The 21,340-nt window shown below is 30.2% G+C and overlaps 1 protein-coding gene and 1 pseudogene across 1 annotated transcript; one reads left to right on the top strand and one right to left on the bottom strand.

Annotated features, from left to right (window-relative positions):
* Window positions 1–13,196: 13,196 nt before the first annotated feature.
* LOC125824561 (metallocarboxypeptidase inhibitor-like) lies at window positions 13,197–14,101 on the top strand (annotated as a pseudogene).
* Window positions 14,102–17,714: 3,613 nt separating this feature from the next.
* On the bottom strand, window positions 17,715–18,800 carry LOC125824345 (uncharacterized). The gene is made up of 4 exons (XM_049503709.1): window positions 18,542–18,800; window positions 18,384–18,444; window positions 18,014–18,084; window positions 17,715–17,920 (listed from the first exon to the last, which is right to left on the bottom strand). The coding sequence occupies exons 1-4, from the start codon at window positions 18,623–18,625 to the stop codon at window positions 17,726–17,728; spliced, it is 411 nt and encodes a 136-aa protein (XP_049359666.1). The 5' UTR covers window positions 18,626–18,800; the 3' UTR covers window positions 17,715–17,725.
* Between the last annotated feature and the right edge of the window lie 2,540 nt (window positions 18,801–21,340).

Genomic DNA, 21,340 nt, shown 5'->3' with positions numbered 1-21,340 from the left:
GCCGGTTTGTAATGCCTCCAGTGGCCCTGCTGGGGCTCGAACCGGCGACCTGAAGGACTTTGTCCCAGGCCTTTACCAGCTGAGCTACCCCTCAGGGTTATTGAAAATTTAATATGTTTATGTAATACTTGAAAATTTAAGAAGAAACAATAAAAAATAAATTGTAAGTCACTTTGTTCAATATTTTTTTACTATTGATTTATATTTTTGATAGTGTATTACTCTAACTTATCAAAGATCTAAAAAAAGGAAGAGCATTTTTTTTTTAAAAAAGATCAACGAAACCGAAAGATAAATAATACAAGTGTTAGCGAAGAGAATGTAAACATACAAAACAATCTTTTCTTAATTTCTTCTATTTGAATGGCGTTAAAAATAATAAAATAATATAATTTTTAAGATAATATACTTTTTAAGCATAAATAATTAATCTTTTATTAAAAAAGTTTAACACATAATTTTTTCTTGATGAAAATTTAATGCCCCCTAAAATTGGGGCCCAAGGCATATGCGTAAATTTATTAAGCAAGCAAGAGTCGGCCCTGTGCATAGCTTACTCATACTTTGTGAAAGTAATGATATTTTTTCCGAAAGACCCTATGCTCAACTAAAGTAAAACAAAAAAGTAATAAAATGAAAGTTTAATACGTAAGTTTTACAAAATTTAGTTTTGAATTTTGCAGCTCATAACAATTCATTCTATTCCAAGAAAATTCATGTGATGGCCCAAGATGTTGTACTACCAACGATAACGAAACTGTTTTAGGGAGATCCAATTTGTAACAAACCTTGTAAAACAATAGATGATTGCTCTGATGGCTCATTTTGTCGGACTGTTGGAAGTTAACGGAGACATGTGCACCATATGTTGGCGGCGCCATGGACATGGCATGTAATTTCAATATTATATTATTGCCCTAAGTGTTGTTCTTTTTTTCAAACTTTTAGTCACTTAGGACTTTTTATCCTAAGTGACCAAAGTGTTGTTCGGAAAGAAGAAAAAAGTATGTGTGTGATATATGTTTTGTGGCTAATAAAATATCGGCAATATGCTTGTTGATTTGATAAAAATATGTTATCAAAGTGTAACGTGTAATCATCAAATTAAATAGAAGATCATCGTATATTTCTTCAAAAATAAAATTATCTCAAATGAAATAGGACGGAGGGAGTACCTTTGTCTCATTAAAAAATAAAATAGTAAGGTTACATTAAATTCAAAGTTTGGGCTATTTTTACTAAAAAAGAGTCCAATTTTTTTTATCTTTCTTACCATTTACATTACTAATATCTTTATTTTTGTCCGTGTCAAAAGTGAATAAAGACATATTTGGACCAATTTTATATCAATAGGGGCATATCTTACCCCAACTATTGATAAATGGTACACTTGGACCACTTTCTAAAATTCAATAGCATTATTGTTCAGCAAGTGAAGTAGTAAATATATTTTTACTTTTAACATTAATTACGTAAATATACTTAATTAGTATGATAACATAATCATATCAATTATTTTTTTAATTAATATATCAAATTCAAATATAACAGGTAGAATTGAATAAAAAAAATTTACATAAGTTGGTGGTACATTAATTTAGTAGTTATTCATATAGGGACCATGGCAGTACACCCCTAAATGCATATCTCTATCTATTTTGGTCCCGGCAATTAATGAATAAAACGTGTTGGTTGTTATAAAATAATATATTGTGGATGTCCACTACATCAAGAAATTACTCCATTACTTTCCTCCATTATAAAGATAACCATAACCTCCACCTTTATATATAACCATTATTCTTGTAACCTTTCACTTCCATAAACTCCCCATTATATTCATGTTAATGTCATTTTTATGACTAACCTTTTGTATGCCTCTATGTTACACTATAAATAGAGGCATAAGGGTTCATATTGTATACACTTGTAGACTTGGAATAATAAGAAAAACTCTCATCTCTTGTCTCCCTATTTCTATTGCTTTTATCTTTTGTATTACTTGTCTTATTTTGCTTTAGTTTTACAACACGTTATCAGCACGAATGTTCTACCAATTGCAGGACTGTAAGTCAAATTCAGATTATATTTATGGTTTTCGATAATTTTTATTTTTTTTGGTAACGTATTTGGTTTATCAAGACATTGATTGAGGGTAAGACGGTGAATTCAAGTTTCACCGCACCAAGTGGGTAAGACACAGAGTTAAAGTCTTGGTGCACCATGATAATAAGAAGTTGGGTTTAAGTCCCATTAATTTATCACCAAAGACGCTTTTATATGGGTAAGACATTGGGTTTAAGTCCTAATGCACTATAGTGATGATATGATGATGACTAACATAAAGTTGTGTACTTTTGACTGAAAGTCATGAAATTTGCCCAATTAATTTACTCCATTCTCTTATGTGAATGTGGTAGCAGTGCATAATATGTCTGAAAAATGACAAGTGGTTGAATGTATGAATATGGGGGTGGTAAAATGTTAATGGTCATCATTGTGGTAATTAAAAGGAAGAACATTATGGGTTCTTAAAATGGTCCTTCAAATGTGAAGGTAATCTTGTCCATTAAAGTGGTATGAAAGGTTATTGAACACATTGTTTCTTAAGATGCTCCTTCAAATGTGAAGGTAATTTTTATCCATCAAAGTGGTATGAGAAGTTATTGGGCAGATTGTTGTTGGTGCAACCCAAATTTGAAAAGTTTTGTAAATTCTCCATCAAAATAAAGGAATACAAAGTGGTAGTACGTTTGGTACATTTGACCTCTTAAAGTGATATTGAGGTGAGTCACATAAATTTGATAATGCCAAAGCATGACAATGAGTTTCTAATAAAAACTTATGGAGCATGTTCAAATGGTTATGGTCCATTTCTTAAAGAAAATGTGACTTGTGTTCTTATGGATAAGAACATGTTCATGTATTGTTGGATAAATGTCACATCTCACCTCTATGGGAGGTTTGAGAGATTGAAAAGAAATATTTTGACATAAATGATTATTTGGTCATATACTTTGAGTACATCACAAATATTGTGGTATGTTCCATCATGAACTATTGCAGGACAAAAGAAAGAAATAATTATTTCCTATAAAGGTTGTGACCATGACCAAAATAAATATTATTGTGTGGCAACACAAATTTGTCATTGTTTGTCAAGAAATAAGTCTTGCAATAATAATTTTAACCATGACAATAATAATAATTTTCTCCTTCAAGTAGATGGTCACCATAAGAATGGTGTTGTGAAATTTGTGGCAGTACACAAAATTAATTGAAAGTTTCTGAAGGACTAATTTGTTACTATCCAGAAAATGCAATAGTTCATAATATTGAGGTTGTAGTAAGTCTCAAAAGAAACTTTTTAAGTTTCGGAGGAATTGAAAAGAAAAATTATTATATTGAGACTGTAAATTATGGAAAGATTAAATATCTTTAGATTACTACAATCAAAGTGGGTTATGTATATTTACATAAAAAGTTACCCATCTTTCTCTTGCTTGTTGTATAAAGATATGAGCATGATGAAGGAATCACATGCAAAAGTAAACTAGAAGTTTACTAGAATAAATATCAGTTGGCATAACCGGTTGGCCAATCCGGTTCAAACATGATGCAAAAGAAATTGAGAATTCACGTGGTTATATGTTTGAAGAAAAAAAAAGATTCTTCAAGAATTCTCTTGTGTTGCTTGTTCTCATGATAAAATGAACAATGTACCAGCTAAGGTTGGGATTGTATCCCCTAAAATTATTTGGAACATATAGAAAGGTGAATATGGGCCCATTCACGTGCCATGTGGACCGCTTACTATTAGGATTTAATAGATGCATCTATGGTATGGTCGCATGTGCATTTGTATCAACTTACAAATTGGTTTTTGTAAGATTGTTTACTCGAATTGTTAAATTACGAGCATAGTTCCAAACTATAAAATTATGTTGATAATATTGGTTGGTTTAGCAGAATTTGTTTGCCTCCAATTATAGCTAGACCATTGATTATGAGACAAATCTATCAAATAAAATTTGGTATGAGATGAGTTTATTTAACATGTATGCATCAAGTCAATAATGTTCTCCCATTGCAATTGGTTCAAGGTCAGGAACCAAATAATTCCATTTAAAAATTTGATGTGTGCACATATGATTTTATTGCTCCACCACGCACAAAGATGGATCCCCAAATGAAATTGGGGTAAATGTTAGATTTCCTAACATTAGGGGGAGATGTGTTGAGCAGCTGAAAATTACGTGTGAGGTGAATTAGCTAGATCCTCGTTAAAAAAAAAGTGAACTTGAAGTTCAAGAGATAATTCATTTGCAAAATGTTGCAAATAATTTGCCATATATTTGCCAACCCAATATTTTAATTAAGCTGCAAATGCTCCGATAAATAGTCTTTGAATGACAGAGTCTATGGTACGCTAGAAGCGTGATAGACCAATCGATTCCAAACGTAAAACTCCTTGAGGAAGGAGATGAGCAAATTATCAAAATGGTCATGATAATGAGGTAAGTGATTTGAAAGAGCACTATGACATAACACTTCATAAAACCTTGGCAAAGGTTTAGGTACTTGAAAATGATGAAAAATGAAAAGATTTTGATAAGTTATGTTGTATTGAAATCGATATCAAAATGACCGTCGACGGTATCTTTGATATGAAGTAGCACTCAATGCTATAAATGGTTACGAGGATCATAAATTCAAATTTGTCATATAGTGTGGACAGATAAATTATTGACACTAATCAAGTATATTTTGTTTCACTTAGAAAAGTGATGTTTTTGATCTTATAGTTCATGGATCAAAATATAATGTCAGTGTAGTACAAATGAATCATTGTGCGAAAGTATAACCGTAAGATATAAAGTGTGATTTGTGCCTCAGGGCATAAAGGGTTTCGCAAAAATCCTGACATTATTAAATGGAGATATATTCTTCAATGGTGGATGCAATGAAACTTGTTTCATTTTGGCAATAGATGAAATACTTGAATATGCATTATGATTATTATGTCTAACTAGACGATGAAGTTATATGAAAATCCTTGAAGGATTTAAAATGCCTTAAAGCAATTCCATTGAGTGCCCAATGGTTTTGAGATTGCTTAACACAGAGAAAGAATCTTTTCAACCTTATGAAAATGATTGAAAATGCTATGTATTAGTGCAATTGGTGCACTTACAGATTGTTGGCTATGCAAATGCTAGAATATGTGTGTGTGTGTGTGTGTGAGGGAATTGTCATATTAGCATTCAAGTTATGCCAAGAAACTAACAAAGCAAGTGACTCAACACATAGAAGATGTGTGATTTTCTTTGAGAACAAAAGACGAGCTATGTATAAAATTGATATGATCAATCTCTGAGTTAGAAATGATTTGATTATGTAGATGCAAAATATTTATTTGATCTGCATAAAGCTCGATCGCAAATGAGCTATTTGTTTATATATGGAGGCACAACAATATCTTGGCATTCAAAGAATCAAACATTGGTAACCACTTCTTCAAATCATACAGAAATAATATTGATCTATGAAGTAAGTTGGGAGTGTGTATGGTTGGAATCATGATCTATCATAGTCAGAAAATATGTGATTTTCCTTTGGCAAAAGATATTCTAACCACCATATACAGAAATAATATATAGCTCAATTGAAGGGAAGATACAATCAAAGGTGGTCGGACAAAACATATTTCACCAAAAGTATTTTTCACACATGATCTTCAACAAAATGGTGAGATAGACGTTCAAAGACTCATTCAAGTGATAATCTTGTAAACTTACACTAAGGATTGCCGGCATCAATATTTGTGAAGTTGTGATATAAGATTGGAATGCATCGTCTCCGAGATATCAAGTAAAGTTTTTATCAGGGGGAGAAAAATACGCGCTGTACTCTTTTCCTTAGCCATGGTTTTATCCCAATTGGGTTTTCCTAGTAAGGTTTTTAACGAGGCAACATTCAAAGCGTATTAAAAGATATGTGTACTCTTTTTCCTTCACTAGGATTTTTTCCCAAGGGGTTTTTTCGTAGTAAGGTTTTAACGAGGCATATTATCTATGGACATTCAAGGGGGAGTGTTATAAAATAATATATTGTGGATGTCCACTACATCAAGAAGTTACTCCATTACTTTCCTCCATTATAAAGATAATCATAACCTCCATAACCTCCACCTTTATAACCATTATTCTTCTAACCTTTCACTTCCATAACCTCCCCATTATATTCATGTTAATGTCATGTTTATGACTAACCTTTTGTATGCCTCTATGTTACAATATAAATAGAGGCATAAGGGTTCACATTGTATACACTTGTAGACTTGGAATAATAAGAAAAACTTTCATCTCTTGTATCCCTATTTCTATTGCTTTTATCTTTTATATTTCTTGTCTTATTTTGCTTTAGTTTTACAACACTGGTTGTGTTTTATTTTAAAATAAAAATACAAAATTTACTAGCTTGAATAATTATAGTGTAGAATAAATTTATGAGTGGACGTTCAAATATGCTAATGAACTTTGAAAAAAATAACTTATGTATTTTATTAATATTTGGGCTCAATCATATCATTGTTGTTATAGAAAATGTTTATTTATATAATTATTTTTTAACGAATAGACCTAATGGTTTTACAAAATCATTCTTTCCGCGCAACTTCTTATTAGAAGTCCATATTACCAAAATTAAACTGGTAAAAAAAAAATTCAAATATGACATCAAACTTTGAAAAAGATTTATCTATGTCATATGTTAATCATTTGGCTGAGTCATGCCATAATTACTTTTGCTCAAAGTCGATAAACAGATAAACCTTTTCTCAAAGTTTGATAGCATATTTGAACTTTTTTTTACTAGTTTAATCTTAGTGACGTAAACCTCTAATAAGAGGCCACATGGGAAAAATGATTTTGTAAAACCATCAAACGGTTAAAAATAATGGCACAAATGGACCTTTACATAACACATTGACATGATTGAGCCAAACTATTAATAGATGATATAAATTAGTTTTTTCTCAAAATTTGATAACATATTTGAATCTACCTAAATTACTGCAATAACACAATTATCATTACTAGCCCGTGATTGTCATTGGCCATCACATCACTATCGATCACTAATGTTAATATTGATGCTAACTTCTAAAGTATGGTCTAAAACAATTTTTAGATATTTATATGGTAATAAATCATTTCATTAAGGATAATAAAATGGAGAATTTTTAAGTTTAGTAAAATAACATTCTTTTCGGGATTAATTGAAAAGTTTTCACCACATCAGTAGTGAATAAAGACATATTTAGACCAATTTTATATTGATAGAGGCATTATGATAAATCAAGTCATGTCAATTGTTTATTTTTAAAATGAATATATCAAATTTAAATATGACGGGTAAAAATGAAAGAAAAACGTACATACGTTGGTGGCACATTAATTTAGTAGTTATTCATTTAGGGATTAGGGACCATGGCATATTAGTTGTATAATTTTTATTATAAAAAAAAAAATTAAAAAAATTGTATGGTTGTGAGACATTTTGATTATCAAAGATGGCTAAACTAGTCTTCTAATAAGGCCTATAAATACTACCAATGGTGAAGTTGTGTTGTCAATCTAGTATAATTATCATGGCACAAAAACTTACTATCCTTACCATTCTCCTTGTGGTTATTGCTGGTAAGTCATTTCATCCTACTCTTATGTTTTAGAAGGGAAAATAATCAAATTTATTCATTTATTATACAAAGAAGAATAATCTTATCCTCCTTCATACTTTTCTTGATGTTAGTCAAGTAGTACAAATATACCATGTAAAATTCACAAATAGCTATTTTTAAACTTTGTAATTGAAAATTAGTTACTATATGAAGTTTCAAATTTCATGAGTAGAATTTTGTGAAATTTAAAATTCTATAACAATAGCTATTTTTTTTCAAAAACAAGGCAAAAATGGACAGTTAATATTATTTTTACTAAATATACCTTCTTCAGTTATAGTTATACAAAATAAATGTTCAAATCCATATGTCACTCATGACATGTTGATAAGATGAACACTATATGACATGTCACCTCACCATCCAAACCCAACCTGTCCAACATTAACAACACTTCTACCACTATATCGATCTAATCTCCATCAGCATATGAAAAACTTGGATCTAAAGAGAGAATTAATTTGAAATTAAATGTACAACAACAATAATAACATATTCAGATTGGGTAGGGGAAAGTGTATATGCAGACCTTATCCCTACTTCCTGAAAGTAAAAAAGTTATTTTCAAAAAACACTCGGCTCAAGTGAAGCAAAACAAAGAAGTAATAAAATAGAAAAACGATATTAAAGAAAATCATAACAACTAAGGGTGTGTTTGGTATGAAGGAAAACATTTTCTGAAAAATGTTTTCCAATTTTCTCAAGTTTGGTTGGCTTAAATGTTCAAAACTTTTTCAAAACTCTATTTCATCCTTAAATTACAATATTATTTTCTTACCCTACCCCGTACCCCTTACCCGACCCTCCCCATTACTTTTTTTTAACCCTACCCCCGAACCAGCCCCTACCCCCAAACCACACTTAATCCCCCCCCCCCCCCACTACCCTCACCTAGTGTCCACCTTCGTCAATCACCCCCATCCCCCAATCCCCGGTCAAATTTTTAAAAAAAAAACATATTTATTTTTGAAAAATATTTCAAATTTTAAAATTTTGATTTTTTTATGCTACCCCCACCCGTTACCCCAGCCAACCCCTGGTCAATTATTTTTCTTAAAAAAAAATTGTTTTTGAAAAATATTTCAAATTTTAAAATTTTCATTTTTATGCTACCCCAAACACCTTTACCCCCCCCCCCCCCCCAAATCAATTGTTGTTTAAAAAAATATATTTTTGAGAAATATTTCAGGATCGAAAGTCTGGGTCAGGTCCTGGGTTGGATTTTGGAACGGTAGTCGGGGTCGTATCCTAGTTCTGGTGTCAAGCTCGGATCCTAGATCGATTATCAGTTCATTAAGTATTGTCCTTCGTACCAAACACACCCTAAAGACAAAATTGAAAGTTGAATACATTAGTTTTACAAAATTTAGTTTTGAATTTTGCAGCTCATGACAATCCATTCTACTCCACAAAGATTCATGTGATGGCCCAAAAAATGTACTACCAATGGTAGCAAAGCTTATTTATCCATTTGATGATCCATTTTGTTACAAACCTTGTAAAAGAGATGCTGATTGCTCTGGTGGCTCCTACTGTAATGCAGAGGCGTATCCAGGAGGGGGTCACTGGGTTCACGTGAACCCATGCTCCCCTCCTGAAATCATATATAGTAGTGTTATATTTTTTTAAAATATTTAAATATAGATATGTGAACCCACACTTGAAGTATTATACCGTGCGATTATGTTGGGTGCACCTCTCTATGTGAGGTTAGAAATTTGAATCTTTTAGTTATCTTGTTTTATTTTCCTTTTTAAAATTGGGTAATATCTCTCTAAGTGGTTTGGATAGGTAAAAATAACTTTGGACCTATAATTTTAAAATTTTAATTATTTTTAGTGATAAAAACCTAAATGTTAAATCAATCAAATTTATATCTTAGATCCACCTTTTTGTAATAGTGCACCCATCATCTCAAAATCCTGGATACGCCTCTGCTGTATGGTTGTTTGCCTCCTGTAGGGTGTGGCCCTTATTTTGAAGACGCCATTGCCATGGTGTCCTAAGTCTTGTTCTTCTTTTTCGACTTTTAAGACTATGTGTGTGATGTATGTTTTGTGGCTTATAAGAAATCGATCGACTATGCTTGTTCATTTGATAAAAATATGTTATCGAGGTGTAATGTGTAATCATCAAATTAAATAAAAGATCATCGTATTATGTGTGTTATATATGTTTCTTTTCGTTTTATATAAGTGCAGTAAAATTAACCCAGACAATATGTAAGTTTGCATGAGTTACTATTGCACTCATTTATTAATTTAATCTATTTTGATCTATTCAATTCAAGACATTTAAAAGATGCGTTGAACTGAACTAAATATGTAGCTCAAATTAAGGCATGTAAAATATTCTTTAAAAATAATAATGAAAACACTAATTTTATTTGGTAATCAAATAAATTAAATAAAAAATAACTAAATCGGATCTCTCTTGAATATCTTTTGATAATTAGATTTTTTAATTAGTTCTCCTCTCTTTTGAATTTAATCTTGTAGTTGTTTGTTCAAATTAGAGAATTAAAATCTATAGTTGTTGGTTTCTTATTTAATTCAATTGTGGGATTGACGTTCTTTCTTTCGTCTCTATCTTCCCTCAATTTCTTAATCTTTCTATGTTATATCTCGTTTTACTTCTTTCTTTGGTGCGAATTAAAATTTGGTCAAACTCAATATGGATACTGAACACACAGTACTGAATTAAAATTTTAAAAAATCGCCAGTAAGTAAATAAGTGCTTCAGCTAAGCTACAACACATCTTGTTGATCAGAGATTAATCTAAACTTCTTTGTGTAAAATTTTAGTGAGTATATTATGCGAGTGTCATCGAGATAAAGTAGTGGTGCAGTAACAATGATTTTCAATAACAATTTTTTTAAAATGGAGATTGCCTAAACAGTCATTCATGTTCACCAAATCATTCACTCTTTCCTAATTGGAATCAAATTATTCAGCTACTTTCGTTGTCTCATTTTATATGACTTATTTTTTTTAGTTAATTTCAAAGAGAATGACACATTTTTATATTTAGTAATAATTTAATTTTTAAATTTTCATCCTACTCTTAATGAAATGATTTATAGCCTCACAAATATTTATCACTTATTTTAGACCACACATTTCAAAAGTTTTCACTTCTTCTTAAACTATGCACCGAGTCAAACTAGCTCATATAAAATGGAACTGAGGGAATACTACATTGTCTCATTAAAAAATAAAATAGCCATGCATTTAGATATAGTACATTATAACAATTGTGATGGTTAAAAGTCTAATTGGGAGATTGTTGGGATATATACTATTAACCATGTGTTAAGAAATAATATTTATTATAGAATAAATATTTGCTCAATTTTAATAGATCATATATTCGTTTATGGTGTCTGTTTACTTATATAGTTGATTTAGTGTGTAGAGTTTTAGCTTATACACAGAGGATTAAATCATCGGTTCTTATAAGTATAAAGTTTTTTGTTCACAATCTAGGATGGAAATTGGACATGCCATCGATACGATTGTAGCACAAGATTATATGTAATTTATCTTGATTATGGGAACAGTATAGTGCCAACTACTTGTGCTAGTGCATTTTGTATGTATTGAACGGGACCGAGTAGAGATAGTTGTTTTAGACTGACTGACAAAACATATTCTCTAAACTATTATATGTACTAATATTCTTAATCCTGATATTACTATTATGATCTGTATATATTAATTATCGTTTTGATTTATTAAAAGGTGAGTTTCTGAGATGGGTCAATATGCCTGGTAAGTTGGATGATAATAATATATATTGGTGAAATAATAAGTTAGTTGATGGAATCCATGTCTCGTTATAGAGATTGATTGATATGCCTTTTTGAGAAACTTACAAGTTTTCATCGTGTCAAACCTTGAAAGTGGATTTATGAATCCGACACATGAAATAAGTTACGTAGTGCTCTAAAGGAAATTAATCATTAAGTTAAATTCGTCAGTAATTTAATTTATTGATTAGTATCTGAAATCTTAACATGGGGAATTATATAAGTGTTTAATGGAGAATTACGAAATATAAATTGAGGAGTGCAATTACAAATTTCTAGTGGAATGATTTGCAATTTATTATGGTAAGAATAATTCAAATTAATTATTTGGAATTATTTCCATAATAGGAAGCCTCAGTAATTAATTCTGTGGTCCCTCCAGTGCCCATATTTAACTAGAACTCAAAATCCTATTTCTTAGGGGAAAAAAGAGTAGGCGTGTGTTTTCTTATTTTTCAAGAAAACTAGGTTTTCTTCTCCTTTTTGGATTAGGGAAGAAATCTCTATAAATAAAGATTCTCCTAACCTAGAAAAAGATGGATTAGTTTTATATTCGATACTTGCCCACCCAAGTATGGAGAGAGTTCAGATGTGAACTTGGGATCACTGTAGAAGACCATTGCTACTGTCTATCTTGTGGATTTGCTTGAAGGTTCGTCTAACTTGGGGATTCGCTTGAAGGTATCTGCTCACGCTTCAAGAGGTATTTATCGAATTAAATTCAACAAGTTTATGTGTTCTAGCATGATTATGTGTTCTAGCACAAGCAATTTAGTTATCTATTATTCATGTAATTAAGCAGTAAGATTCAAGTATGCTTCCGCTGTGCATATAGTTTTCCAACACGACATTCATTAATAATTTGGCTGAGTCATGGCACATTCACTTTTGCTCAAATTCGATAAATAGAGAAATCTTTTCTCATGTTTGATAGCATATTTGAACTTTTTCTATTAGTTTAATCTTGGTGAGGTTAACCTCTAATAAGAGGTCAGGTGGGAAAATGATTTTGCGAAATCATCAAACCGTTAAAAATATAATGGCACAAATGGACTTTATATAATGGCAGTGACATGATTGAGTCAAATTATTAATGGATGATATAAATTAGTCTTTTTTCAAAATTTAATGACATATTTGTGTCTACCTAAATTACTGCAATGATACAATTCTTATTACTAGCCATCTTCGCCAACCGTGATTGCCATTGGCCATCACATCACTATCGATCACTACTGTCAATTAATATTGATACTAACTTCCAACGCATGGTTCATCGGATAAATAATTTTTACAACACATGCAAATTATTTTATGCTAATGATATTTAGTTTTTATGTTGTTTGAATTTCAATTATTACTTTTAAAATAAAGATAAATTATGTATATTTAGATACTGAGAAAGCAAAGATAATTTTCTCATAGTAATCAAGCACCTAGAGATAAAATTTCAATAATCAAATCCAAATTTAAATATCGTAATCATCAATGATGTGTATAATAGTATTTTGCAAAATTATCAACAACAAAAAATAAAAAAAATTATGTGGTGAGACATTTTGATTCTCAAAAATGACCAAACTAGTCTCCTAATAAGGCTATAAATACTATTGTTGGTGGAGGAATGAAAAGCCACCCACATTATTTTTATTATTACCATGGCACAAAAACTTACTATCCTTTTCACCTTTCTCCTTGTGGTTATTGCTGGTAAGTCATTTCATCTTACTCAAATGTTTTAGAATGGAAAATGATCAAATAGCTATTTTTAGACCTTGTAATTGAAAAATAGTTATTATATGAAGTTTCAAATTTCACAAGTGAAACTTTGTGGAATTTGATATTCTATAATAATAGTTATTTTTTCAAAAACAAGGTCAAAAGTGGCGAGTTATTATTATTTCTACTAAATAATATACCTTCTTTTGTTATAGTTATCCAAAATAGACGTTCAAATTCATGTTAATAAGATGAAGACTATATGACATGTCACCTCACGACCCAACCCCAACCTGTCCACCATTAACAACACTACTATCACAATATCGATCTGATCTCCATTGGTATATGAAAAACTTGGATCTCAAGAGCGAATTTAAAATAATAATAATAATAATAATAATAATAATAATAATAATATATTTAGTCAAAATCCTATAAAGTAAGGATTGAGGACCGGAGAGTGTATACATAACTTATCCCTACTTTGTTGAAATAAAAAAAGTTGTTTCTGAAAGACCCTCGACTCAAGTGAAGCAAGACAAAAAAGTAACAAAACAGAAAAACGACAGTAAAGAAAAACATAACAACTAAAGTTTAATACGTTAGCTTTACAAAATATAGTTTTGAATTTTGCAGCTCATGACAATTCATTCTACTCCACGAAAATTCATGTGATGGCCCAAGGTGTTGTTCTAGCAATGGTAAATGAAGATCCAATTTGTAATAAACCCTGTAAAACACACGATGATTGCTCTGGTGCCTTGTTCTGTCAAGCTGTCGGAGGGCCGCGGGGACATGTGGTCCCTGGCAGCGCCAGGATTTTCAATAAGGGAGTTCAAAATCTGTAGAATATTATTGTCTTAAGTGTTGTTCTTCTTTTCGACTTTTAGTCCTAAGTGACCAAAGTGTAATTCACAAAGAAGAAAAAAGTATATATGTGAGAGATATATGCTTTGTGGCTAATAAGAAATCGACTATGCTTGTTGATTTGATAAAAATATGTTATCAGGGTGTAATACGTAATAATCAAATTAAATAAAAGATCATCGTATTATGTGTGTTATACATTCTGGTTAGAGTTCTTTTGAGTACGAAGACGTTTTTGTTAAGAAGCACTTTAACTCCCTAATGTGGGATTTCGTGATGCAAGTTGGGGAGGAACTCATTGCATGAAAGGATTTCTACTTGACATCAAGGTTTAAAGTGTTTTAAGAGAGTTTGAAACCGAAAAAAAAGACACTATAAGAAAGATTAACATTATATTTTATTATCCTTTTGATCATAGTATATATGACCAACATACAATTAGAGACATTTATGTTTTGTTTTTTTCTTAGTTAACATTTTCCTTTGTAGTATAAATAGAATACGAAAAAAGAAGCACTTTTGATGAGTTTTGTGGGCTGTATCTGTTTGTCTCTATTTTGGATCTTTTTTTAATATTTTCTGATAAAATTATTTATGTATGAGTTCAATTCTCATCTCCCTTGAATTAAATCTTGTGGTTGTGTGTTCAAATTAGAGAATTACAAATCTGTATTTGTTGGTTTCTAATTTAATTCAATTATGGAATTGTTTTTTCTTTCTTCTCTATCTCCTCTCAATTTCTGGATTATCTATTGAATCTTTCTATTTTGTATTTCGTTTTATATTACTTTCCGACGCGAATCTGAATTTAGTCGAATCTCAATGCAGATATCGGACACATAATAGAAATCTTAAATAAAAGAATTGTTAGGACTGAAATTATTAGGTGTCATGCGGAAGCTAAGAAAACAAATTTTGGAAGGCCATGAGTAAGAAGACAAACGAGAAATATACCATAAGATGCAAAGATTTAACGTGGTTTGGTCAATCGACCTACGATCACAAAGGCGATGAGCAATCCACTATATACACATGAGAGTACAAATATAGAGAGAAATAACTTCAACCAATTCACTCGAAATACAGCGAGGTTCACACAAGTGATAACATATCACTTGTGTCCCCCAAATTCTCCCCCTAACCAAAACTCTTAAAACCCCTAGGACTACATTGTGAATGTTGATTAAGTTTGAAGGAACGAGTTTTTATTTATAGAGTTCTAACCTTTTTTCTACAAGAAAAGGATTAGCCAAATATAGAGAGTTAAGGAAAACAAAAAACCTATTAATTATGGTAAACAACTCAAGGCAAATACCCAACAAGAATATCACCAATAAGTAAATAAGTGTCTCAACTAAGATACAACACAGCTTGTTGATCAGAAAATAAATTAAACTTCTACCCTAATTATTCTTTGCATGATAAATATAAGCTTTGAAGATGCTTTTACATTGCAGACACAAGCTATTTGCCTAGCCATACTATTTGAGTAGGTGTGCATAATTTTACTTCCCTTAAGGGTGTGGTAGGTATGGAAGAAATTTCAGATTTTTTCATGTTTGATTTGTTAAAATACTTTTACAAATATTTGTAGGAAAATAAGTTCGTTAAAAATGAGAAAAATGACTTCTCCAATAAAAGTAGAAAAACAAGTTCTACAAATAATATTTTACATTGTCTGTATCCTTCCACCCTCCAACCTCCTCCTCCCCCCTCCCAAAGCCCCTATCTCCATCACGATCTATACCCCCATCTCTCATTGTATTTGTCTCAATTATATACAAATATTTTTAGAATAATATTTTTTACTTACGTGTCAAACAAGAGAAAATAAGTAAGATATCCACTTATTTTTCTAGAAAATAAGTGGAGCAATGGTAAGATCACTTGATGTCATCATTGCTTGTTGGATCAATTGATTTTGAAAGAACCAAATATGACGATCAGAACTTGGTACAATAAAACTTGGTACAATAAAATCAATTTTGGCTAATAGTAGGTGATGGAGTAGTTGTGATTCCATCAAGATATCTCATGAGTTGATGTTCATTTAGTAGCCCATCACAAATAATTGTTAATCGATAACTAAGTAACAATTAGATTATACATAAACTACAATCCTAAAAGTGGTTACCTTGGTGACATTTCTACGTTTTTTAGTCAGTAATGTACATTTTGAATTTTTGTGATCCAAATTGCAAATATATCTTCCAATCTTTTGGGCCCAAAACTATTTGACCTAACAAAAAACATATTGACCTACATTGTCAGGCATACCATTCTTCTCACGTTATTGCATTTAATGGGAGAAAATACATTTTGATCATAGTCTAAAACCAATCTATTGGGCCCAAAAAAACATCATCACATAATGCAAAGATCCATAAACCTACTTCATTCTTTTCAAAATCCTCTAGTTTTTAATGTGTACCTAAATGCTTGTTGTACATTTTGCCATCATTAGTTTCCCATTTTTCAATAAAAACAAAAGAAAACGATAGAGTTGCTTGATCAGATGATAAGCATTTTTCACTTTCAACTCTAAGATTGTAAAGTACGTTAGGGAGGAGTTAAAAAAGAACTCTTCTACACTATCACATAAGCAAATACTTAATAAATAACCTACTATATTAGTTAAAATTTACATAATTATGGTATGTACATACTCAATGAAAAAATAATATATACGACTCTATCTAAATACTCATCTTCACATATCAAGAACTTTGAGATCGCCATGCTTGACTCCTTTTCAGTTTAGATTCATAAAGCTCAAGGGTGGAGCCAGCTTGGGGTTAGAGGGTTTATTTAAACTCTCATTTGACGAAAAATTACACTATTTATACATGATTAAAATTATTATTTTTATGTATATAGTAAATGTTGAACCCCCTTCGATCAGTTCGTGTGTTTATTTTTCATTTTTTTAAACCTCTTAACAAAAATTCAGACTTTGTCACTGCTAATGCATATTATTATATAAATTTCAAAAGTAGCCATTGTTTTGTTTTGATTCCTGATATTTTGATGGGAGTTTTATCATCTTAAAGAATGAGTGAATCTTCGTTTACCTACGGATCTTAAATCATGAATCTTTTTATAATTCTCTGACACATAAACTTAGTTTCATATAAAGTTATTACCGAACTAAAGTATCATATTGCCCTCTAATAAGACTATATCGAGAAACATAGAGGTCGGAATCTATTAAAACTTAGCTCAAGATAATTTGTTAAAAGATATATAGTAATGCGTAGTTATAATTGGCACTTTGCGAGCAATATTTTATAAGGCTAATTAACTAGCCATACATAAAAGTAATTATGACTCAATCATCAACTAATAATTATATATATTGATTAATTAATATATATGACAATATTTTATGTACAAAACTTTCCTAACCCTAAAAGAAGGGCATCATATCTTATGATGTCTCCACTACTCTTATATAGTAATTTTTTTTCCCTAATTAAAGGGTTCTTTTCTAATTTAAGTGCTACAAATATTTTTTTTCAATTTACTACAAATATTTTTTTTTCTACTACAAATATTTTCCAATATCTTCTTCATATAATATTTTCTCCTAGTTGTGAATTGGAGGTTTTCTCTTCGCCGGAGAATAATCCATTCCGGCCAAGTCTAGCACATCGGGGTGGTGATCGGAGGATGTTTTCCGGTGACCGGTTTCCGGTGATGAATTGATTGAGAAATTTTCACTACTTGATTGGCCTTTCAAAATTGTGGTGTAATGAGCTTTATTTCCTTCATTCTTGATATTCTGTAAATATATGTAAAATAAACTATATAAGTAATTTGAAAAATAAACTATTATTTTAAAAACTTTTTTTTCTTTTCGTGAAAATTAACCAACCTTTGTTGAAGTAGTTGTGGTAATTGGACTAGAAGTAGAGGTTGTTTTTGTCATAAGTTTCCTATTTCTTCCTGCAAACATTACAAGAATAACCACTTGATGAATAAACAAACTAAAATTGAGCATTTAATTAATTAAGTTGAGTACTAGTCATTAATATTACTAACAAGGTAAATAATTCATCAGCATGTTAAAAATGTCAGAGATTAAAGGTGCGAGTCATGCTAAAGGGTAAGTGTGAACACTGATCATTCTGATTAATGGTGTCTAGGCCTATGTCCTCTAGGACCATAATAATCTTCATGGATATTTGGTAACCAATGATGACTTTTTTTGGCTAATTTAGAAAGTCTTCTCTTCATTGTAGTACCTGATGATGAACAATGGTCATCTTTGCAAATAATATTGACCTCTCCAACATATCCATTTTCCTGCTAAAAATAACCATTATTAAGCTTTTAGCACTTTGAATTTCAAAATTAGGAAAACAAAATTCAAGTTTTTTAGTACTTTGAATATAATTCTCACCTTTAACATGGGAATATTCCTTGCTTGTGCTTCATAGACCAAAGTAGATAAAAGCAAAAGAGAAAGTAGAAGAACTTGCTTCATTATCTCAAAGAAAAAAGGCTAAAAGTTAAAGAGATTGCTTAGAGTTGTTATATGTATGAGAGAAATGAACAAAAAGAACTTTGACAAAATTGGAATTGTCTAAAAGTTGGGAAGAATAGAAGAAGTAAAGCTTAACTTCTTTTTGTTTCTTCTTATTCCACTTTCAAGTTATATGAATAACACAAGTGATATACAAAAATGGATTCTTGGTTCATTATATTTATACACAAAACATATGTAAAGAGAAAAGGTATAGCAAATGGTATAGGGACCACAAATATTTTTTTGGGGACATGGGATTAAATTGATATACTTTGAATTTTACTAATGTTTTGTTTCTTTAGTGCATATGTGGGCACTAAGAATGAATAAGAGGGTCTTGATAAAGCTTAACATGCTTTTGAGGTCATTGTTATGAGGGGACAAGATTGTCTTCATGTAAAAAAGAAGAAAAAAAAAGAGTATGTTCTTGAAAAAATTGCATAATAGTAAACTCCCCAAAAGAAACAATATTCTAGCAATTGTAGACACTTTGGAAATGGAAGAAAGTGCAAAAAGTGATTATTTTTTTTTTTAATATAATATGTCCATAACTATACACACATTTTTAAGGGTAGGTTGTCTCTTGCTTGCTGGCTAGGTAACCCAAAATCCAAGAAAATTTAGAATTCCTTCCATATATATGTATTACCTTTGAGTTTAATAAGTTATTTACTTTTTGAGAAAAATAAATTATCCTAGATTATTTGGAAAAATTCTTTTGGCCAGAATTTGGCTAGAATAATAAAATAACATATTTCACACTACGTTATTTTACCTTTTTGAATATTTTTACCCTTTTAAATTTAATACCTTTTAATTAATAAATGGAAAAAAGATCAGTTTATTTCAAAATAAAAAGAATGTTATAGGCTTTTTAAATTTCTGGCCAAATTTTCTGGCCATTTAACATTACCCAGATTACTTTTCTCTATTATAGCAGGTAATTTATCTTATTTATTACTCCTATAAATCTCATATTTCAAGAAAAATTATCTGTAAATATAATTTGGATACTTTGATAGTGTAAAAAAAAAATTACATTGAAGTCGTATGGTTTGTAACTTAAACCCTACACCTTTTGATGTTTTCCTATTTCTTATTTTTTTTTTTAAATAAAATAAAATTAAATTAAAAAAATAAGAAAAAAAAATAAAATATATATATATATATATATATATATATATATATATATTCTTTATTCTGATATGAAATACTGATATTTTTTATATTGGAATTTAAAACTTGAAAATTTAAATTTTTGAAGTTGTGTTTGAATCTGCATTTTACTTAGAAAAAAAATTAAAGTTTTATGAGTGAAAGTCCCAAAAGTTGATCTAAGTTTGTTGTTGGAAACTTGAAAGTATTTCTAATCAAATATCACAATCAAACAGATATTTGAAGATACATTTTCAAATCTAATCCAAATTAAATTTATGGCCAAATGCTAGCTTAATTAGTCCTCTGACAATTCGCATGCATGAAGTTTTAAAAAGTAAAGAACTCTTTTGAATCACAATGTCTTTCAATCATGTAGTCTAAACAAGTTAAGTTGAAAGTAAAAATTAACAACAACAACAACAACATACCCAGTGAAATCCCACTAAGTGGGGTTTGGAAAGTAAAAATTAAATAGTTATTAAAAAAAACATTCTTATTTAAATAAACTAATAAAAAACGCAAGATAAATAAATTGAAACGAACTTACTACTTGTTAGATGACTAATTTTGGATCACAAAAGAATTTACAAAGATAATTGGGTGGATCAATCATTCAATTGCTACATGATGTGTCAAGACTAAGATGAAGCCCATCCATATGATGGATCATTTGCCTATACATAAAATTAGATAACTTGTATTAGTAAAACAAAACATACTTCGTTTTTGGCCTTTCACTACTTTGCCATTTTCCATGACTAGTTAGATCATTCATATATCATGTATGTATATAGTTAAGTTCATAATTATTTTGTGTATCATAACCTGCAAGGAAAGGAACATATCAAGTGGACATCCTAATAAATTAAATAAATTGGACTAGATCACTTGCATCTTTTTGCAAATATCCTTGACTTCTTTCTTTCTTCACTAATAAATGATCTTCACTAGAGTCAATGTTGGACCGTTAAAAATTCAAACTACCAAAAACACATTATTTACTGATATGATATGAATGTTATGGTAAATGTGTACGGTCATTCGAGTTTAGATAATATAATGATCATATTTGTTACTTGTTAGAAGGCATGCATAATAAATAGCACAAATTAAAGGAAAGAAAATGAGAGAAAATTGTTTGAGATTTTTTTTGAAGTGTGTTGATTTTTTAAAGGGTTGTGAATTTTTCGAAAGGTTGTGATTTGTCCAAATGATTGTGATTTTCCTGAAAAGTTGTGACTTTTTCGAAAGATTGTGACCTTTTTGATAAGACACAATAAGCACTTGTTCAACAACAAATTTTTCGAACTTCTTCTTTTTCTACACAAAAAAAGTTAGTGTACTTTACTATCGTTGAGTGGTTGACACTGTGATTTTAGATATCAATACATCGATAAGTAAAATTGTTCTATCTTAATAGGGATATATTTCAGTAACTCGGGTACTAGGTGGCAGTTGGAACAATAAAATATTGGATAATTGCCACGTCATCGGGGGTGGGTGGGTTTAGCAGTG

Source organism: Solanum verrucosum, unplaced genomic scaffold (assembly GCF_900185275.1).
Source record: "Solanum verrucosum unplaced genomic scaffold, falcon-dt-bn FXZP01000022.1, whole genome shotgun sequence".
Taxonomy (NCBI): Eukaryota; Viridiplantae; Streptophyta; class Magnoliopsida; order Solanales; family Solanaceae; genus Solanum; species Solanum verrucosum.
This window is presented reverse-complemented; position numbering and strand designations above follow the sequence as displayed.